General features: G+C 38.6%; 2 protein-coding genes across 3 annotated transcripts in view; one reads left to right on the plus strand and one right to left on the minus strand.

Moving 5' to 3' along the window:
• Positions 1 to 8228, plus strand: part of LOC115263730 (uncharacterized) — a 9814-nt gene extending 1586 nt beyond the window's left edge. The window contains exons 3-6 of one of the 2 annotated variants that reach the window (XR_003895790.2): positions 1 to 955; positions 2150 to 2385; positions 2667 to 3381; positions 7159 to 7286. Coding sequence is in view for 1 of the 2 variants with exons in the window: in XM_029867004.2 (XP_029722864.2) it covers positions 1 to 955; positions 2150 to 2385; positions 7159 to 7655 (1688 nt within the window). In the remaining variant the exon portion in view is untranslated. Of the gene's footprint in view, positions 956 to 2149; positions 2386 to 2666; positions 3382 to 7158 lie in introns of both variants that reach the window. The other variant, XM_029867004.2, reaches the window with a different exon arrangement.
• Positions 7800 to 22558, minus strand: part of LOC109432126 (hatching enzyme 1.2) — a 20467-nt gene continuing 5708 nt past the window's right edge. The window contains exon 2 of the mRNA XM_062846124.1: positions 7800 to 8584. Within this exon, the coding sequence (XP_062702108.1) occupies positions 8313 to 8584 (272 nt within the window). The 3' untranslated portion in view covers positions 7800 to 8312. The remainder of the gene's footprint in view (positions 8585 to 22558) is intronic.

Raw genomic sequence — 22558 nt, forward strand, 5'->3', positions numbered from 1 at the left:
GTGACGGTGGTGGATTCCGCGGAGGTGCCGGAGGAGGCAGTCGCTTCGGCGGCTCATCCGGCGGTGGTGGCAAGTGGACCATGGACTCCAAGCCACTCCAGAGAATCAACTGGAGCAAAATGCAGCTACCCCCCTTCAAGAAAGACTTCTACCGGGAACATCCGGCAATCAAGAACCGATCTCAGCGTGACGTTGAGCGGTTCTTGGAAAAGCACGACATTACATTGATTGGAGCTTGCCCCAAGCCAATTACTGAATTTAATGAAATTGACATGCCGGATTACGTTTTGAACGAAATTGAAAAGCAAGGCTTCCAGAGGCCTACTCCTATTCAGGCCCAAGGGTGGCCTATCGCCCTCAGTGGTCTGAACATGGTCGGCGTTGCCAAGACCGGTTCCGGTAAAACACTTGGATATATGCTGCCAGCAATTGTGCACATCAACCACCAGAAGCCGGACCCGAGCGTCCGTGGTCCACTGGTGCTTGTCCTGGCCCCAACCCGCGAGTTGGCCCAGCAGATTCAACAGGTTGCAACTGACTTTGGATCATCGTCGTACATTCGTAACACTTGCCTGTTTGGAGGTTCCAGCAAGGGCCCCCAGGCCAGCGATTTGCGCCGTGGAGTTGAGATTGTTATTGCCACTCCCGGCCGTTTGATTGATTTCCTTGAAACTGGCACGACCACTCTACAGCGCGTCACCTATTTGGTGTTGGACGAAGCCGATCGTATGTTGGATATGGGTTTCGAGCCACAGATTCGCAAAATTTTGGAACAAGTGCGCCCCGATCGGCAGATTTTGATGTGGAGTGCTACGTGGCCAAAGGAAGTGCAACGTTTGGCCCGCGATTTCCTCGGAGATTACGTCCAGATCAACGTTGGATCGCTGGAATTGTCTGCTAATCACAACATTACACAGTACGTGAAAGTTATCGAGGAACACGAAAAGAATGAACAGTAAGTATCGCTATTTTTTGCGTAAGTTTTCGGTTCACATGCTTCGAAACATGGAATTCATCCAGCCAATTCCGAATCGTTGGTCATTTTCTTTTGGTTGACTTCAAATGTCCCAAATGGAGGATAACGTGCCTCTGGAGCCGGCCTTCTGATTGGTTGACTTCGAATAACATGCTTCGAAGGTGTTACATATACTAATACCACCTAATACATATTTCGCGAGCACAGAGTCGCTGATTGGGATGTCAAGTTTCGAACCTCTGTCCCATCAGTGCTTATTAAATCCGCTCGTAGAGTAATTTCTTCGGCACATACAAAACTCAACTGCCAACAGGGCGTTGCAGTGTTTTCGTGATGAGCGCTGAAGATACATTCTACACGCAGAGAAATTTCATCTTATTGAATCAAAAAAATATATTTTTGAAGCTCATTTTTGATATAAACAGACTTATTTTTGAATTCTACAATTTTATTTTGTTCATTCAACTATAAAATTTGTTGTTTTTAATACGACAGCTAAACGAGACAAAAATTGTAAATTTAAAAAAATATTTTTTTGTTCGAAATTCTTTTTTATTTTTGATTCTAAAAAAATATTGTAAATCCAAAAAATGTTCACGTCTAAATGGCAGGCAGCTAACACACTATAGATTGCAACTTTGTAAGTGCCATCTACAAAATTTTGAGCGTTATTGGCACCTCCAACCATAGAGGAAAATCACGCTAACCGATAATTTATGATCATGTTTTGGTAATATCGGAAAGCGTCAAGCGTCCATAACGTAGAAAGTGATTCACATTTAATGATAAATTTTCAAGAGTAGTTGTGGCTACAATGAACAACGCGCGATAATTCATCAGCATTCCAGAAGTATGTGTTCGATTCCCGCTCGGAATCATTGTTGTTTTACCAAAACATTAAAAAAAATTGTAAATTCAACAAAAAATTTCTTTGTAGATGTTGACAGCTGACTTTTTTAAAAACAACAATTTTGATTATTAAACAAAAAAATATTTATTTTTGAAATCAAAAAATAAAATTATTAGCCGGGAAACGATAATTATTTTTGTTGTTTTTACACAGGATTTTTTTGAGTTTAAAAAAGATTTTTCTGCGTGTACTCTAGTTAATTCAAAATTCCTCGAAATAATCTGAGCATGCTTCTAATCATACTGATCTTTTCTTTCATACAGGCTTGGCAAACTGCTTGACAACCTTTCTTCTCGAGGACCGGCCGGTAAGATTCTGATCTTCAGCACCACCAAGCGTAAGTGCGATCAAATCACCAGCTATCTGCGCCGTTACGGCCAGGACGCAGTCGGAATGCACGGTGACAAGAGCCAGCAGGAGCGTGAGCGGGCCCTGAATCGCTTCCGCAACTCAAACAGCTGCATCTTGGTTGCCACCGATGTTGCTGCTCGCGGTCTAGGTAAGTCAACGTTTATCTTACACTTGCTTTACCATTTTTGTTGTTCCCTTGTTCTATTTTATGAATCATTATTTGTATCGATACGAACCACAGTCGCAGCATTTGGTCAGCCGCAGCATTTTACCTCGCGTTAGAACACGACGTAGACTAGAGTGAGCCGTTTTCAAGTGATTCATCATTGGATCATATATTTGCAAATCTAATTTTATCGTGAAAGTCATTGTAGCAGTTGATTCACCAATCGTTTTCCATTTTCTTTTCTCTCACTCTTCTGCTTCCAGAGGCCGGAACACTTCGTGATGGGGATAAAATCGGTGGCAATCACTTGCGATTGCCGCCAACCGCGCATCTCCGTTATAATTGTACGCCGAGCGCTTTGCATACGTTTCACCCGGTTGGGGTCTCGTCGTAGACCGCCAGGAAAGAAAACCGGGAAAAGTGTATGTGAAACCAAACACACGCTGAGCAAATGTCGTATGAAGCAAATCAGCGAACGAACGGAAATAATAACGCGCGGAGATGGCACACTATCCTCATCCAATGAAGATTATAATTCGGCCTCGCGGAATTTGTGGGGTTTTGTGATTGTGAGACTATTGTCACTTTACCACCGACGATCAGCACTTCCAACGGCTCACGCACAGATCCACGTTCTATCGAAGCGCCCAAGTCGGAGTTTGTGGATCTAATGCGGTCGATCGTGCTGAGTTGCTGAGGAAACTGAGCAACCGGAAATGGAGTCAGTGTTGGACCAACGAAATGGACCGGAATCGAAAATGATTCCGGAATCGTTGATGCTGCTGATTGATCGGTGTTATGTACATGAATCTCTTCGAAGAGGGGAGGGGTTCAGACTTCAGGCGTCACTTTAAGAATTGCTGCGAATGTCGACGTCCAATACCGATTTCGGAGATGTCTTCTGCGTTCAGTTCCGCTACTGGATGTGGGAGGCGCTTCCGGATTCCAAAATATGAAATTAATGTATTGGACTTAATGGTTTGTATCTGGTTCGTTCCTTGAATTCATCATCACCCTTTTCACATTCACACAAACCTCTCATGAAAAGAATCACCCATCAGCATATAAACCATCATTCCCATTGATATGTCACAAGCGTTAAAGAAAGGTCACTATCATCGGTAGCAGCCGAGAAGTTCACGAGCATAGAGTCGCTGGTTGTGATGATAGGCTCACTAGTGTGCCCCTGTCCTGCCAGTGCTTGTAAATGTTCGCTCGGAAATAGAAGTTCTTCGGCACATACAAAACTCAACGTGCGCCCCTTACAATGGCATAGCGTTGCAGTGTTTTCGTGATGAACGCTGAAGATACAATAGCATCTAGGACTGTAAACATATAAACGGACCTCGGACCTTTTTTAAGACTTCTACAGGCTCTCAAACTTTTCGAGTGCACAACCGATATAAGGCATTGTACTCAAATTACGCATCGTAATCCGGGGTCAAATAGATCACTTCAACCCTTTGGAGTCGGGTGGGTTTATACGAGCATAACAAACATGTTTGAGGTGAGCGAGGTTGCAGCAGCTGTGGCGAAACAATCCGGCTTTTGCGGATAACATCTGTAGCAATTCGAATGCATATTGCTAGATTGGACCCCCATAAAGCTACGCGATAGACTTTTGTTCAAACTTCCAACATAACTCTAAAACCCTAAAAATATATTTTTGATTCTTTTCTTTTTGGCACAAATGTCCCAAATGGAGGATAACGTGCCTCTGGAGCCGGCCTTCTGATACCTGAACGTGTCTACCTGTGTACAAATTTTCATTTGAATTAGTTCAAAATTGACCAAGTTATAGCAAGAAATCGGCTCGTGCAAAAAAAAAGAATCGGGTGTAATATACCGTCAAGGCACCATTCACCGTGGATTTAAAAGGGTTCGGGGCAAATAAGAGCTGTCATTTGATACCAGTCATATAAACATTGTTGGTGCCGCTTCTAATTGCCTTTATTATAGGTTAAAATTATAGCAATATCCACAGAAGTAGAAAATTTTTCACAAAATTTGGTGATATAGTACAATTAGTAAAGGGTAGTAGGGTCGCCTAATTCCGTGGTAGGTCACCATTCACCGTGGTAGTAGGGACCCATTCACCGTGTATGAGAAATTTTATTCTACTTTGTTTAAAAATGATCAGAACAACCCAGCCAAGGGAATTTTCTTCGTTTAAATTCATTTCATGTAATAACTTGCAAGATTTTATTAGAAAAACGAATGTTCAAATTTTCGATTTTTTCTAGATATATGGGACAATATGGGGCACGGTGAATGGAGACCATTGATTTTTAGGGTACCCATTTACCGTGCCTTTTTGTTTCAATTAAAAAGTACGAGTAATCGTACTTTCTTGTTAAACTTACTTCGGTAATGCAAAATACATACCTGATATGTGAATTTAATTGCTTCTTGGTGGAATATAAACGTTACTACATTTAGTTTATCGCTTAAATCACCTTAGCGCAGTTTTCGTTTTTTCACTATGAATGCAGTGAACGAGCAGAAACCCGCTTCATGTAAACACACTTTAGTGTCAAAATGATACTTTTAAATGTTTCTAATGAGCGTTTTGACATGGTAACAATACATTAGTGTTGTATTGGTGAAATTGGAGGGAAATTGTCATATCATTCAATCATAATATGGAAATAATGAAAAAATATTCGAAGGCACACGGTGAATGGAGCCCCCACGGTGAATGGCGCCTTGACGGTAAGGTCAAGATCAGCAATGGAAAACCCGCATCAACATTTTGTAAACAAACATGTTTCTGTCGACTTAGGCCTTCTGAACTCCACTCACGCATCTCACCACCCCTACCAAATATAAAGCTTTCTGTAGTGGTAAACTGCATATGTGGATCGCAGAACTGCCGGTGGAACCATAATTGTCCCATGTGCATTTTTGGCAATATTGAGATTTTGCAGCTCATCACCATGTATCGTAGGGTACTATCATATGGGGAAATAAAAATAGGTAGTTTGTTCCGAAAATTGTTGAAAAAATGCATGGCCGATTTGTAACATTCTCAAAAGTGGACGCATAAGCGTCACGTTTCATAGGAAATCCTATGGAACTATAAAATCGCTCTAAAATAAAAAAATAGAGCTCAAATTAAAAATTGGTTGATGTTAGAACACGATTCAGCACTTATACTTCATAGTTGAGTCAATTTACTTTTTTCGAACTTTGGACGCGATTTTCTCGATTGTCTGTTTTTGCACATGGGACATTTATGCGTCCACCGGCAGAGAAGGTCCTTGTCCACAGAAACGTGTACGTACCGTCTACCCCCGTTGGTTTGAACGACACCTCATGCAAACCAACGGGGTTCATTTTTAGTTTGAACTTCTAGCAACCCTGTGGACGACGAAAAACCCCACTGCTGGCAGCCTCATTTTATGTTTTGTTTTGGTTCTGCGTTCCGTTTCACCCCGTTCCATTAGCAGAATGAAGTTTGAGCCATTTTTAATTTGAACGATGTGCAGATTAGAGGGGGTCAAATTAAAAAGTGTTCAGATTAGATGCGGTCAAACGAACGGTGGTAGACGGTAATGTTGATGCAGCCTTTTCATTTGTTGATCTTGAACTTTTGAGCCGAAATTGAACATTCGGTATATGATGAAAAGACTAGTAAATTCGACGTGCAAAAGTTTCTATTTTTTTACCCTTTGACTATCCTGACGGCCCAATGAAATTTTTTGACAATGGGTCGATTCAAGATTACGACATATTAAATGCGATAGCATACCGTAAAACGGGGCGAATAGAAACACCTTCCAGCATACTTAGGCAAGTATCTCTGGAACCGTGCGTAATAAAGTCAGTTGCAAGGGTCTTAACTTTGGGTCCCTCCTCCCTTTTTAATTGCTGTAATTAGGATTCAAAACTAATTTTGATTTCGTTAACTTATTTGAAAAAAGGTTGCTTGTTTCTATTCACCCCGCAATGGGGCGAATAGAAACAGCTTTAAAAAAAATTCGATATTTTTTCCAATTTCCAGACAGAAATAACTTTTAATTCAATTAAAACTCTAACACTAGATTATAATAATTCACCTAGTGAAGAAAAAAATGTCGAATGTCGAAAAATACTTTAGACTGTTAATACATACCAAATCGATGAAACGCAATTTAAATGGCGGAAGTTTTTTTGCCTCCAAATCAATACTTTGCTTTTAAAAATTTTCACAAAAAAATTAACGGAATTATCATCTTAAAAAAGGTTTATTGAAACACTAGTAGCATCCAACTAGCTAATAAAATTAAGTTTTGATGAATTTTAAAACATAATTGTCATCTTTTTTACAATAAGTTATTTGTTTGTATTCGCCCCATTGTTTCTATTCACCCCGTTTTACGGTATGTCATAAGATGTCTTATGAAATAATTTTATAATTCCTTATGGAAATCAAAATTTTTCTTATCTGGAAAATTGGTACGGCAGACTTATTACTTTCGTGAAATCAATTTTGTCAGTATGTATATAATTAGGGCAAACGTGACGAAAACTTTCAAAATTCCAAAATGACTATTTGCAACGTGTTCAGTAAAACCAAATCTTGATATTTATTTGTTTGCAATCCTAAACAATTTTTCTTGTCTTAACAATCATTGCTTAAAGCACAAGATGTAAGACTATCTCAGCTGACCCTTGATATGACCTATCTTATAGCAAAATGTGATTTATAATATGCAAACCAGTATCGGAAAGAAACAAAATCAACTATAAACGCGACTTTTTCCCCATCCTTAGATGTCGACGGTATCAAGGTGGTCATCAACTACGACTACCCGCAGCAAACGGAGGACTACGTTCACCGTATCGGCCGTACCGGTCGCTCCAATGCCACCGGAGAAGCCTACACCTTCTTCACATCGAACGAGCGCAAGATGGCCAAGGAGTTGGTTAACATCCTGGAGGAAGCCAAGCAGGACGTTCCGCCAGAGCTGCTCAAGTGGCGCCACATGGGCGGCGGTGGCATCAACCGTTATGGCAGCGGCGGTGGAAACCGATTTGGCACCTTCAAGGGAGGACGTAGCAACGATTTCGGTCGTGGCAGCGGAGGTGACCGTTACGGAGGTGGTGCGAAGCGATCGTTTGGAGGAAGCTCAAGCTACGGAGGCTCGACGTCGAATGGCTACAGCGGTAGCAGCTCGAATGGCTATGGAAGTAGCTCAAACAGCTACCGCAACGGTACTAGTGGAGGCAGCAGCAGCAGTAACACGAAGCACATAAAATTCGACGACTAAATACGTCGCGTTACGTACTGTACTTTGTCTCATCTCTAGTAGGATTAGTCTTAGCTCGTCGTCTTATCTCTAATCTTAATGATAACCTATTTAATTTAAACAACAATCGTAAAAGAAGTATTGTTTTTAGTTGATCCACGTGCGTAAAAAAACGGACCAATTACGTTTTTCAGTTGATTTTTACAAATTTAGATAAGAGAAAGTGAATTTCTGCCCTCCGAAGTTGAACAAAATCAATTCATTTGAAAACGATCGCGCACCGAAGGAACTCGAGAAAATACTTACAAATCTTAATTGCTGTGATATAGAGCATCAGTCGAGTATCACGTTTATAACAATCGGTTTGAATAGTTTGAAGTTTTAATTTGAAAAGGCAATCATTTACCAAAATCTGGAAATAACAAATGAAACAATAAAAACAAGAACTGTAATTTGAAGGCTTTTGTTCGGATTGATCCGTTCAGTACAAGAGCGGTGACATTCCAGTGTATTATGTAGCAACAAACCATGTAGTTCCTCGATGGAAAATAAAACAAAGAAGAGAAATAAATATCAGTTCACACTTTACATTAATTATGTTTCCGCTTTATTTCTAACAAACACAACATTCCTGTAAATGGCACATGCTCCAATTCCCTCCTAATTACCAACCCTCGTCTAAATGCCAAGCGTCTTACACAGATTGTAGTACTTTTTCGTCAACCGAGGGTTGTCCAAACAGCCGTACAAATCGTTTATCTTCAGGCAGTCCGTTTTGCTCATAGCTTGACGCTGCCCAATCTTGACCCCAGGCATTTTCGGTTCGATGGTTTGTTTGCCCTTGCCGACGCTGAAGTAGCTCCGTCCGTAGTGCATGATGCTGTTGTAGTCGTACTCGAAGTTGTAGGTGGTGTTCTTCAGCGATTGCTTCTCGAAGTTGGATTTGAATGCTTGAAATACACAAAATGTAGAGTTCATTAATCAACGTTTACTCTACTACCCATGTTCGCATAGTTGACGTAACCACCATCGGCAATGTCAGTATAGGAACACTAGGCCGTCCCTTATTTTGCAAAAAATAGAAATGTTATAAGTTTGTTAGTGGAAAATGATCGTGTCAAAATTTGAAGTCCGTATCTCAAGGCTAAGTGGTCCCTCAAGGGGCTTAAAGTTGTCAAAAATGGTAGGGGACAAAAAAACATGAAATTTTTTTCGACAAAAAACGTACGCCATTCTACTAAAACCGGTGATTATATGACCCTAAAGGGCCAAAAATGTGCTTAGATTTGCGATATCTCTCTTCGTTTCCGAGTTATTGACAAAAAACAACCGAAAAATCAGCATTTTTGGCCTTTTTTTAGATTCCAAAGAAAACCTACCCTATTTTGTTCAATAACTAAAAAAAGAGTAGAGATATCGCAATTCCTGGCACATTTTTGGCCCTTTAGGGCCCTAAAATCACCGCTTTTAGTATAGAATAGCGTATTTTTCGTCGAAAAAAAAAAATCATGTTTTTTTGGTCCCATACCAATTTTGGCTACTTTAGGCCCCTTGAGGGACCACTTAGCCTTGAGATACGGTCTTCAAATTTTGACACGATCATTTCTTAGCTGAAACGATCATTTTCCACTAACGAACTTATACATTTCCATTTTTTGCAAAATAAGGGACGGCCTAAGGTACACTTGATATTGACCGCATGTACAATGTACATATTTGTGACCAATTCCATTCAATAGAGCGCAAGATCTAACTTTTAGCCAACTTCGAAAAAAAATCGAACTTTAGTATTTTTTGCAAACATTTAACCCTTTATAAGGCAGTGGCAACTATATTGCCACCTACTGTTTGTATTTTTTTCAGTTTTATAACCATTTATTTCGAACTTTTTTTTTGGTTTACGCGAAATTGGTATTACTAACAACGCCTGGTATTTTTTTGGTACTAAACAAAGCTTTAGCAACAATTTGGGAGCCATTTGTAGTCTCAAAAAAGGCTAATTTTGACCGCGTGTAGAAAATTAGCTCAAACTTATTGTAAAATTATAGATTTGGTTAATATTTTAAGAAATACTCAAATTCTGGGTTGGCATGAGCTGAACTACACAATTCCAGGGTTGTTACAACAGCGCGGATTTCGCGAATTTCGCGGATTTCGCGATTTTCGCGGATTTGGCGCGGATTTACCCATGGAATTTGGCCCTCGCGCGGATTTAGCGCGGAATTGATTTTTGTAGTGTGTATAGCTATATAATTGAAAGATTATCGACACTTGATAATAAAATTATGAAATGTGTTTGTTTAAATTGCCAGGATTGGATATAGTAGTAGGTAGGCGATATATTTCAAAAATATGTTGAACTAGCTGTCTCCGACAAACTTTGCGTTTTTAACGTTTCAAGTCCAAGTCACAAAGCCGAAGAATCGGACGTTTCGCTCACGAGTTATGCGTGGTCCTACGTATGTCATTGCATTTATATATACAGTGTCTTACAACACAATACGACCACCTGTCATTTTTTATACAAAATGGCCAAGTTTGATGATATGGTACTCGGTTTTTAGTGAGCCGATATGGCTGAAATTTTGGCAACCGACATGAATTCACGGGAAATTTGAATTGTATTGAATTGATTGAGTACTGTTCACTACTTCCAAAGTTAGAGATATACGAAACGACAAAACAATAGGACCACTTTCAGGTTGCCTTTACCAAAGGATATATCAGAGTATCTGATGTTCGGTGATTGACATACTACCGTCTGACCCCGTTGGTTCGACACGTTTTAATACGACATTTTTTAATTCGTACCCCGCTTATTCGACAAGTGTCGAATTAAAAAGTGTTCAAATGTCACAGCGATGTACACTGTAAATGCAAAACAGTTTGATATTGCGCTTATACTCGCACCGCAGCAGCTCCTCTTGCGGCCGCTAATTCCGAAAGTTCTGAATTGGTGCTATTCAACACCGAAACCGCCTGGAGACCTACCGAAATGAACTGAGGATGGCAACAATCGTAGAAAGAATGAGCTTTTCACTCGCACCACTGCAATATCTGATGAAATTATGTTTCACAACAAATCCGGAAATCAAAACAAAAACAAAAATAGAGTTCCCAAATTTCAATGAGCATGGTGGTGTAGGGTGACCAGTTTGTCGAATTAAAAGTTTACCCCGGTTATTCGACAACAGTCGGTGTCGTATTAACGGGGTAATACGGTAGTACAATTGAGGATGCCATTTAACTCCTTCGGGACGACTTTTTTCTCCAACCTCGCCGTTGTAGAACGCGTCAGCGAGGTGCAAATGACCCAACCGTCCTGAAAAGGTTAAACTTGGGGACATTTTTATTGAATTGACCACAAATAACCATCATAAGGGGCTGTCCATAAACCACGTGGTCATTTTTTTGGGACTTTTCAAACCCCCCCCCCCCCCCCGCGTGTTCATTTGTCCGTACAAAAATTTTAATTTGTCCATACAAAATGATCATTGGCCGAACCCCCCCCCCCCCCTCCCCCCCATGACCACGTGGTTTATGGACAGCCCCTAACAGTCTGGTGTTATTGTTTGATCGCACCGTATATCTGTAACTTTGGAAGTAGTGAACAGAACTCAATCAATTCAATACAATTCAAATTTCCCGTGAATTCATGTCGGTTGCCAAAATTTCAGCCAAATCGGCTCACCAAAAACCTAGTACCATATCGTCAAACTTGGGCATTTTGTATGACATAAAACCGGTGGTCTTATTGTTTAGTCCGAACAAAAAAAAACACAAAGCAAGCGAAACTTTGGGACTGGTTTCTGTTTTCTCGAATTTCTTTGGGCGGATTTTGGAGCGGACGAATGTGCTTGAGAAGGCGCTGTGTGCTAGTGAAGAATTTAGAGCAAGTTTTTATTTTGGTTTGCAATATTTTTTTTACAATTTACATCAGTTCTTCAAAATATTTCTGTGAAGAAGTTGTGCAACAATTCCTCCAATATTTCTATTACGGGTATGTTATGTATCTAAATTCAACTGTCAAAGAACACAAGTTTCTCAAAAAAAAATCAAATTTGTTACCAGGAAATCAATTTATCAGAAGCCGAAAGACTAGTTCCGAAAAAATCTGCCCGAATTACCGGTACAATTTTAAAAGTCACTTGCTATATATTTTTAAAAGAGATTTCTAGATATATGCCTAGTTTATTTCGGGAAAAATCAGTTGAGAGGAATCTAAGAAAAAAAATGAAAAAGGCATATAAATCATTGCAAGAATTGTTACTGAAAACTTTAGCGAAAATTTCTGGGGAATCTCTGCAGGAATTCCTGGATATATTACTGCAAGAATTGTTAGAGAAACTCCTAATAAAACCAGGTAAACCCTGTAAGAAGTTCATTGGATTCTAGCAAGTAAACTTTTTCAACATTGTCCTTCTAGGATTTTCCCAGTGATAACTCATTGTAAGGGATGTTTTCCAGGTATTCTCCTGAGAAAATTCCTCACTGAAGATTCATTCAAGAATTGCTAAGGCATTACTCAAAAAAATCCAAGTGATTTTATAAGATTTTTTTAGGATACTCTCAAATTAAAATTCTCTAATTGGTTTTAAAAATTCTTCTAAAAAATTTTAATTCGGGAACTTCTCCAAAAATATTCAGAAATACTTAAAGAAAGTCTCCACGCTCTGTTTATTTCAAAGTTTTTTATTTACAGAAACATATTTATTCATTTCAGTTCCCTTTAAAATTTCTCTAGTTTTTTTATATTTTTCCCACGAATCCAGTACCTAGTTCTGGGCATGTTTCTCCTGAGATTTTGTCTAACGAACTCTTACCAAAAATTGATTAAAATATATTTGAGAGATGGTTTTAGCGAAAAAAAATCGGAGTTTTGCAGAAATGTCTTCAATTTCAAGCAGAAAGCTTGCAAAAATCGAAATGAGTTGCGTTGATTTACAAATCAAAAGTTCATTCTTCATCAAGCACTCAACTAGTCCATTCCAGTTTAATGGATTTCTTCAGTAACGCGCGTAAAGTAAAAAAACCCTAATTAATCCACCTAGCGGTGATGGTGCCTTTCTCGTGCTTTAAAATATCCTTTCAACAAAACTCGAGCGACATGTTGATGGCTTTGACATAAATACAAAATGAAAACTGCTTGCTAAATCTACTCAATATGGATACATTTTATATTAGCATAACATTCAATATTCAGAAAATATAAGACAACGATCCAAAACTCAAACCAAACAAGTGTCATGAAGCCGCAAAATTTTGAAACGTCATTTTAGATTTTCCGATCATCATTTTATGACTCCGGATATCTACCCCAACTAAACTAACCGCCATCTTGAACATTGAGACACCATCTTGGATGTTCTGGTATTCATTTTTGGACTCTGCACCTAAAATTACATAAAATAGTCGCCGTATTGAATTTTGGCATGTCGTTTATGATTTTCTGGTTACCAGTTTTGGACGAAGACCGGCATTCTTCCCCATTCAAACTATAGTCATATTGCAGACCTTGTGAAACAGCGCACAGCTTGGATTTTCTGATTACAAATTTTGAATTCTGGACATATTTCCATACAAAATATGCCCATAATGCAAGAATTAAAAATCCTATAAAATAGGCACTAACTTGAATACTGGGCCATTATTTTGGACTTTGGACCGCTATCTTGGATACTCTGGTGGACTCCGAACATATTTCCCATACCAAATAAACTTATTTTACATAGTTTTAGAGCTCAAAATTCCTTAAAATAGCCACCATCTTCTGTTGACGCGATCAAATTCTTATTTTTCCATTCAACTTTGACCCATCCTGCTATAAAGTTACACCTTAGGAATCTGAAATGAAACAATTTGATGAGATCGCTTTAGTTTTGTCTATGTTTTGTTCTCATATATGAGAACTTAGACCTATTCGTCACTGTTGTACAAACCTAATGTTTATCAGGCCATTAAGGTGAAACATCAAGAAATCCCATTGCAATTTTTCATACAAACTTTAGAGGCACAAATCTGACGAACAAAGCATCGAGCCAAGCCGCACTTATTTTTCCTGGCTTTGCTCACTTGCAAAAAGAGGCAGCTTTTACAAATCGAGAGCATTTGTTAACGAATTTTCAAGATTGGTGCTCTTGAAAACGTGAGTAGGGGACCAAGTCGGCCATTGTGGCAGCCATGTTTGTATTCTTTGAAGTTTCTCCTTAAACAAAGCCACGATTTAATTTTTCACATGAACGTTGGTTCTGCTACACAACAGCTAGTCTCTAATGTGATCTAAGGCTATTTTCTTGTTAACCGTTCATTAGATTATCAAAAAATCTGCGATCTGATGTGTCGTTCATTTTTATATTTGGTAATTTCCGGTGGGATAGCCGGATCTGATTCCATGAGTCATGGACCATGACACTACCGGTTGTCCCAATTATGGTCTGAGAATATTTTATTGCTATTTATTCACCTTTACCTAATCACCGCGATTTGACATATCGCATGAATGGGTTTGCTTCACTTTTACTTCTGACCACTTTCGAAGCCACAGCTGAACCCGCAACACTATCGAGAATCTAATGTGGTCTGACCCTATTTTTCCATCAGGTTGTCGATAAGTCGTGATCAGTCTTGTTAGAGATCACAGTCATTTGAACCTTTTCGTCGATATTCGGCCTCCTTTGTCTCTGACTTTCGCAACACAAGCAATCAAACTACTGTTCGAAACAAAAATGTCAAACGAATGCACTTCACCACGATAGCGGCTTCGGGAGACGGTTCGGCTTTTGTTATTCCTGTCTTCTTCCATAATTAGAGCTATGTTGCCCATCTGTGTGCCGTATTCAATGCAACATGCAATAATAAACTAATATTTACATTCATAATCGAAATTGGCTGAAAATCTATGCGTAAAGCTAGAATTAGACACATGTCATCGTGTCAGATGACATTGATTTGACCCTTTCTTATGTTTATTGATCTTCGTTCTACTGCTCGTGTTGTGTGTAGGTAAGAGGTAACGATAGCGCACGAAAGTAAAAAAGTCGACTGACACCCGACTGCGGCAACGAAATGAAGGTAGTAAAAAGTGTGGAATGTTTACAAGACTGGTCGTGATTTGATGTACCGCATCCATGGGTTTGATTAAATTTTACATTTTACTACCCGGATCTGATTCCGGGTAACTACCGGCTGAACCAAATATGGTCTAACATTATTGTCTTGTTAACTGCTCATCGGTTAACCAAAAACGCTGCAAATTGAAGGTGTCACATGCAGGGTTTGACAATTTCGACGGGACTCTCGGAACCAATTCCGGAACACTACCAGTTGTCTTTAGTGTGACGTAAGGCTATTTTCTAGCTAACTGTTTATCAGGTTATCGCAAAAGCCACGATTTGATGTGTCACATGCCTGGATTTGGTTTACTTTTACATTTGGCCTCTTTCGGCCACTCAAAACCGATTCCGAAACACTTGCTGGCCGTTCATTAGGTAATCTAAAAAGCCGCTATTTGATGTGACGCATGTACGGGTTTGTTTCTCTTTCAGATTTAATCACTTCGGCGGGAACCCCGGAACGGGTTCCGGAACACTACTGGTTCAGATATGGTCTGAGATGATTTTCCTGCTCATTATCCATCAGGTCATCGAAAATGCCGTGGTTTGATGTGCCGCATGCATGGGTTTGGTTCAATTGTATATTTGGCCACTTCCAGCGGGACGCCTAGAACCGGTTCCGGAACACTACCGGTTTAGATATGGTCTGAGATCATTTTCCTGCTCATTATCCATCAGGTCATCGAAAATGCTGTGGTTTGATGTGCCGCATGCATGGGTTTGGTACAATTGTATATTTGGCCACTTCCAGCGGGACGCCCAGAACCGGTTCGGGAACACTACCGGTTCAGATATGGTCTGAGACTATTTTCCTGCTTACCGCTCATCAGGTTATCGAAAATGCCGTGGTTTGATGTGTCTCATGCATGGGTTTGGTACATTTGATATTTGCCACTTCCGGCGGGACACCCGGAACCGGTTCCGGAACACTGCCGGTTCAGATATGGTCTTAGACTATTTTTATGCTTACCGCTCATCAGGTTATCGAAAATGCCGTGGTTTGATGTGTCGCATGCATAGGTTTGATGCATTTTCATATCTGGTCCCTTCCTGGGGTACCGTTCCGGAACACCTAAATGGCCATATCTCCGTAACGGCTAAACCGATCCGAACCATTTTCAATAGGAAACAATGGGACCAGATTCCGCGTCGAATGAACCATCGGTCATTGAAATCGGATGAGGTTTACTGCCAAAAAGTGATGTGAGTTTTTTGTACACACACATACAGACACACACACACACGCACACACATACACACACACAGACATCGCCTCAATTCGTCGAGCTGAGTCGATTGGTATATGTGATTTGAACCTCCGGGCCTTCTATCAAAAAGTCATTTTTGGAGTGAACATATAGCCTTTCCAGTACACTTAGTGTACGAGAAAGGCAAAAAACACAAATTTATCTTCACACTCTCGCGGATTTGGCGCGAATTTGATTCCAGAATCGCGCGGATTTGGCGCGGATTTAAGTTTAACTCGCGCGGATTTGGCGCGGATTTTTTTCCACCCTTCTCGTAACAACCCTGCAATTTATATTATGGGTTAAGCCCCAATCCACTCTAAAATCTCTTTTCCGGCTTTTTGTCGAAGTCAAAAGAAGAAAAGTACCCTAAACGGGCAGTGGCAACTATATTATTGCCACCTCAAAAGCTCGTTTTTATGGTTAACGGGCAGTGGCAACTATATTGCCACCAGCGTTTTTGGCCTAAACGGGCAGTGGCAACTATATTGCCACCTAGATTTTTGAGAGTTTCTTTCAAACAAAAATTGTTTTGTACATGTAATCATGTATATAATCATTTCCATAATAGTATGAGTTGACAACTCTTCTAGTTTTCTCGGCCTTATAAAGGGTTAAAAAGTGTGTTGAAAACTACAGTGACGCTTACGTCAACTATGTGAATATGGACAGTCTAGAAGGCAATGGGTTTCCAACTAAATTGATAACCTGTCACTACCGAAAAAGTTACTCTGATTACTCATTGATTACTGTGATTACTATGATTACTTATTGATTACTCAAGATTACAACTGATTACACAGATTACCTATGATTATCATATGATTACTCATGATTACTTTGTTTGGTTGTACCATTGATTACATCTGATTACCATTGATTACCTCGGATTAGTAATGATTACTTCTGATTACCACGGTTATTTTTATTTTTTTTTTACCATGGTTACTTGTGATTACCTTGATTACTTATATGATTACTTATTGATTACCATGATTACTATTGATTACTCAAGATTACTCAGATTATTAATGATTAATTCTGATTATCATAATTACCTGTGATTACCTTGATTACTCATGATTACTTATGATTAGCAAATGATCACAACTCATGATTAGGGGCTGTCCAATAATTACGTAAGGGATTTTTTGCGATTTTCCGACACCCCCTCCCCCCTTGTAAGATTTTTTGTATGAGAACCCAAAAAATTTTGTATGACGCGTAAGATTTCTTAAACACCCCCTCCCCCTATAAACCCTTACGTAATTAATGGACAGCCCCTTACTTTGTTTGGTTATACCGTTGATTACCTAGTTGATTATATTTGATTACCATTCATTACATCTGATTATCATTGGTTACATCTGATTACTATTGATTACATCTGATTACCATTAATTACCCCGGATTACTAACACAGCGTAACAAAAAATAACTTTTGGTCTGTCTCTAGAGCAAACTTATGTGTCTCTGACAGATTTTGGGCCACTGAATCCGAATCCGGGCTCAGATTTGCTCTAGCACGTCACAATTTTGAGCTATACCCTAATTTATAGGGTAAAGTATGCGATTTTGGGCTTTTTTGACTGTCTGCCATTAAGCATGGAATATTTTTTTTAGGCAATCAAAAGGTCAATAGCTCAATTAACATCTAAACTAACGACTCAAGCAAAATATTTTGTTCTTCCATGCTTAATGGCTAGCAGTCAAAAAAGTCCAAAATCGCATATTTTACCCTATAAATTAGGGTATAGCTCAAAATCGTGACGTGCTAGAGCAAATCTAAGCCCGGATTCGGATTCAGCGGCCCAAAATCTGTCAGAGACACACAGGGCCGGATTTAAGGGGGGGCCAGGGGGGCCATGGCCCCGGGCCCCCACATTTCAGGGGCCCCCACAAAATGTTACCTCAAACAAGAACCGAAAAAAAGTAGTGCTAGAAGCATCTTGATTTAATTTTTATCATAAGTACTTCTACTCTCAAGATTTGTGTGAAATATTGTGCTTCAAATTAGAAAGAAGCAGATGTCTGCCTTTTAATAAAATATCAAACTTTTCCAGAAAGTAGTTAAGATTTTTATGGTTTGAATTGATGACTCTTGTAAATTGCACAAGTAATTTTAACGAAAATATATGAGAAAATCGTCACCTGATTTCTAAATGAAATCTCAAACGCTATAGAATAGAGAGTCAAAAAGTTTCTGCTGAAAATTCGTGTTTATTTCTGTCGAAAATTATCCCAAGTAACCAAAAGTTTCGCTTCCCATGACAAAATGCACTTTCAAGTTCCGCGAAGCTCAGATAAAGTTCCAAACGGAACTTTCTGGCTGCTTAAGAGGCTAACGATGAGCCTTGCTGGAACTTGGGTCACAAGTTCCGGCAAGGCTAATTGTTAGCCTCTTAAGCAGCCAGAAAGTTCCATTCGGAACTTTATCTGAACTTCGCGGAACTTTAAAGCTGCTTAAGATGCTATGTCGGAACTTTGTCGGAACTTTCAAGTTCATAGAAGTTCAGTTCAGTAGCATTGTGCTTCAATGAAGATTAAATTTATTTATTTTACAGAAAACAACTGTTTAAGCGTAAACGAATAAAAGACAAATATGAATTTATCAAATCAATGAATACTAGGCTTGAGCAAAAAAAAAAAATAGCCACCCATCGGATTCGAACCGACAGTCGCTGCGTGAGAGCCCTACGCTCTACCACAGTACTACAGCTGCGTTTTAGTGGACAGCAGGTAAAGTCTGACTTGAATCGATTTTCTGTCGGCAGCTAGTTTTGCACATTTATACAGTAGTGAAGTTAGCTTGACTTTGTCAAGTGTCTTCAGCAGCGCAGCGGTAAGTCGGCAGGCTATCACGCAGGAGGATCCAGTTCAAATCTACATAGCAGCGACATATGTGAGAATATAATTATCAGTAGCAATTTCCAGACGTAAAACACAAACCCCCACCAACAGGGTGTGATTCTGAAAAACACATTTTTGTTTCTGCATGAATTTTGACAAAATTCTGTCAGAAGCTGCTTAGAAGGCTATCCAGCGTGCTTATGTGAACTTTCAAGTTCCAAAATTACTTAAAAATGAAGCTGCTTAGAAGGCTAATGAGCGACCTCGAACAAGCTGCTTAGCTTATAAAGTATCCTTTTATCTGAACTTTTGGTTACTTGGGATTGGTGTTATTAAAAAAAACTGAAAAAGTACTTTTCGCCAGAATGACGAAAAAGCGAACAAAACCAGCGTGTCCGATTGTCATAATTGACTATATAAACAATCGGACATTCTTATTTTCTTCGATTTGTGAATCATTTTGGGAAAAGTGTTTTTTAGTTCTGGAGCCTTTGCCATCCTCAATTGAGCCTTAAGATTTGCAAGTGTTCCCATCAGAATAAAGAAAAGTTTTCATTGTAGAGTTTGTTTTCGCTTACCAAACTTATAAATTATTCAAATCGAACTCCAGAATTGTTTAAATATTTCTTTGATGGAACAAGCAAAAATTTTAGGTCGGATTTAGGCGAAGATCTGATCCGATTTTCTTCAATATTATAAAATCTATGACGATTTTTTCTTCCTGGCTTGAATGTGTAATTTCAGGCGAACTCTTAACAAATCCATATGAAAATTGCAGTAGATATTTGTGGAGAAATTATTAAAAGATCCTGAAATATTTAAAGTTTTCCAAACAATTTTTGTTTAAATTGGCTATAAATTCGTCCGCCGAAGGTTATTATGAAATTTTACCTATATTTCTATTCAAAGTAAAACAGAAATTCCATCAGGAACTCATTATCGATTTCCGATGAAATTTTTTCAACAGCTTTTAGTAGAATTTCCGCTAAAATACCACTATGGATTTTTTGTTTCTTGAAATTTCACAAGGAGTTCTTAACAATTATTCTGCATGTTCACCAGAAACTCCTCTCGAACTTGCGTTACGAATGTTTATGCTTAAGTTCCACAAAAAAAGAAACCTGGTAATCGGTCAACAACTCTATAGATGTCATCAATGATTCCGCCAGAAATTCTATTTGAAGGTTGGCCCCAAAGATAGCGCTATAAATTTTATCTGAAATTTATCGAAAATGTAGCCTATGAAATCTATTTTTAAATTTCTTAAAGGACTTTCCCATGCACAGAAAATAATATGTAATTAAAATTCAGCGAGAAATCATGCACATAAAGGGAATGCTAGAGTTAGTGCATATTTACATGAGATATCATGTAAATTTACGTTACGCCCGTGTAAATTTCCGCTAATAGTCGCGTAACCGGTTAGAGTCCATGATGGTTTACGCGATGATTGGCGGAAATTTACACGGTGCTAATGTAATTTTACATTATATCTCATGTAAAAGTGCACTAACTCTAGCATTCCCTTTATGTGCATGATTTCTCGCTAAATTTTAATTACATATTTTTTTCTGTGTGAATTTCTACTAGATCAATGGAATCTAATACTATGAACACTCTCGGATAAAGCGTTATTTACTTGATAAAATTTCTTTTACAATCGTCTTCAGACTAGATTTTCATATCTGGATCTCTGTTATGCTTAGTTTATAGTAGATGCCTTAATTATGGTTGCACTTTTTTAGCTAGATTATCATTTTTTAATAACAACCCTTATTTTTGGAAGAATTTTCCATATTTTCTTGATTTTTCTACAATGAAAAAAAAAATCCTCTAAAATGAGGGCCCCCACAACACTGTGGCCCTGGGCCCCCACATTTGTAAATTCGGCCCTGGAGACACATAAGTTTGCTTTTGCGACAAAAAAAAAATGTTGCGCTGTGTAATGATTACACTGCACAACATTTTTTTGCCTCAAGGGCGTGTCTGGCAGATTTTGGGCCGCTGAATCAGAATTCGGGGTAAGATTTGCTCCAGCACGTCACAATTTTGAGCTATACCTCAATTTATATGGCAAAATATGCGATTTTGGGCTTTTTTGACAGCAAGCCATTAACTATGGACATATGTATATTTTTTAGGCAATCTAAGGATAAATTGGTCAATTGGCTTTTTAAGCGATGTTGAAATAATTCCATATTCTGAATCTGCACGCCAAACTGAGCCGAAATCCAAATTTTCATGAATTTTGGAGCCCGGGAACCTATTTAAAAATCAATTTGAAGTTTGTATGGGAGCGATTTGTCGAATCACCCCTCGTCGGATTTTGTACTGGGCGGAGCTGTCAAGCAGTTTTCCAGCTGTCAAAAGGTGATTTCAAAAAATCTTGTTGAAATTGATTTTAGGTAGTTATAAAAATCTGAAAAAATCATAGAGGCTTAGAAAAAGGTGCTCTTTCGTTTAAAAATATAAAATCATTGAATTTTCCTAAATTCAAAAACCCAATTGATATCTAAATTAATGACTCATGCTAAATACATGGTGTTAGGTTCATGAGTGCAAACTTTTTAAAGGGTGATAGAGGACCATGAATGGTGAAAAAATTGTACTACGCATATGGTCAAATCTCAACCGTTACGTAGTTATTTAACTTCCCATGTTTTTGACTCTTATTGCCTTAATTGGCTGTAACTTTAAAATGGTCAGACTTATCGCAGTTTGTTTACCCTTATTCGAAAGAATATTGAGTTTTCTATCAAATGGCATCTTTGAATCGATTGGTTTAGTTGAATAACTAAGTTTTCTAGAGCAAAATAGCTAAAAATAGTGTGATTTAATTTGTTTTTGTCTTTGAAACATGCGTAATAATCTAAAATTCTTTCTTTGGCTAAGTTGTGTTGTGGCCCCTGTTCCACTGTACAATTCTGGAGCTCGATTTGAATAGGTCGTATGTGCTTTTGTCGATTAAAAATTCGATCAGTTGGATTCGCTTATTATAGCGAAAACCGTTGAAATTGAGCAAAGTTGATACAAACAGCAGAGTCCTCACAAAACAGGCTTTCTGTTCCATCATTGAAAGTTTGCAAAATACATACGACCTATTCAAATCGAGCTCCAGAATTCGTTCTTTGACATAAAACTTCTAGCTCTTATCGTTTTCTTGCAATTTTTATTTAAATGTGCGGCACAGTGCGCAAAAAAGTGCTTACCATGAAAGTTGCAAATTTATGATCTGAAATGCGATGTTTAAATCGAGATTGCAAGAAAACGATAAGAGATAGAAGTTTGATAGCAAAGAACGAACTGTAGAGTGGAACAAGGGTCACAACTTTACCAGAGAAATTTTTTTAATTTATTACGCATGTTTCAAAGATAATTGACAAAAACAAATTAAAACACACTTTTTTTAGCTATTTTGCTCTACAAAACTTAGTTATTTAACTAAACCAATCGATTTAAAGGTGCCATTTGATAGAAAATTTAAAAATCATTCGAATAAGGGTCAGAAAACTGTGATAAGTTTGACCATTTTCAAGTTATAGGCAGTTAAGGGAATAAGAGTCATTGGAAGTTCAATACCTAAGTAATCAAAAGTTCAGATAAAAGGGTACTTTATAAGCTAAGCAGCTTGTTCGAGTTTGCTCATTAGCCTTCTAAGCAGCTTCATTTTTAAGTAATATTGGAACTTGAAAGTTCACATAAGCACGCTGGATAG

Source organism: Aedes albopictus, chromosome 1 (assembly GCF_035046485.1).
Source record: "Aedes albopictus strain Foshan chromosome 1, AalbF5, whole genome shotgun sequence".
In the NCBI taxonomy this organism is placed as follows: Eukaryota; Metazoa; Arthropoda; class Insecta; order Diptera; family Culicidae; genus Aedes; species Aedes albopictus.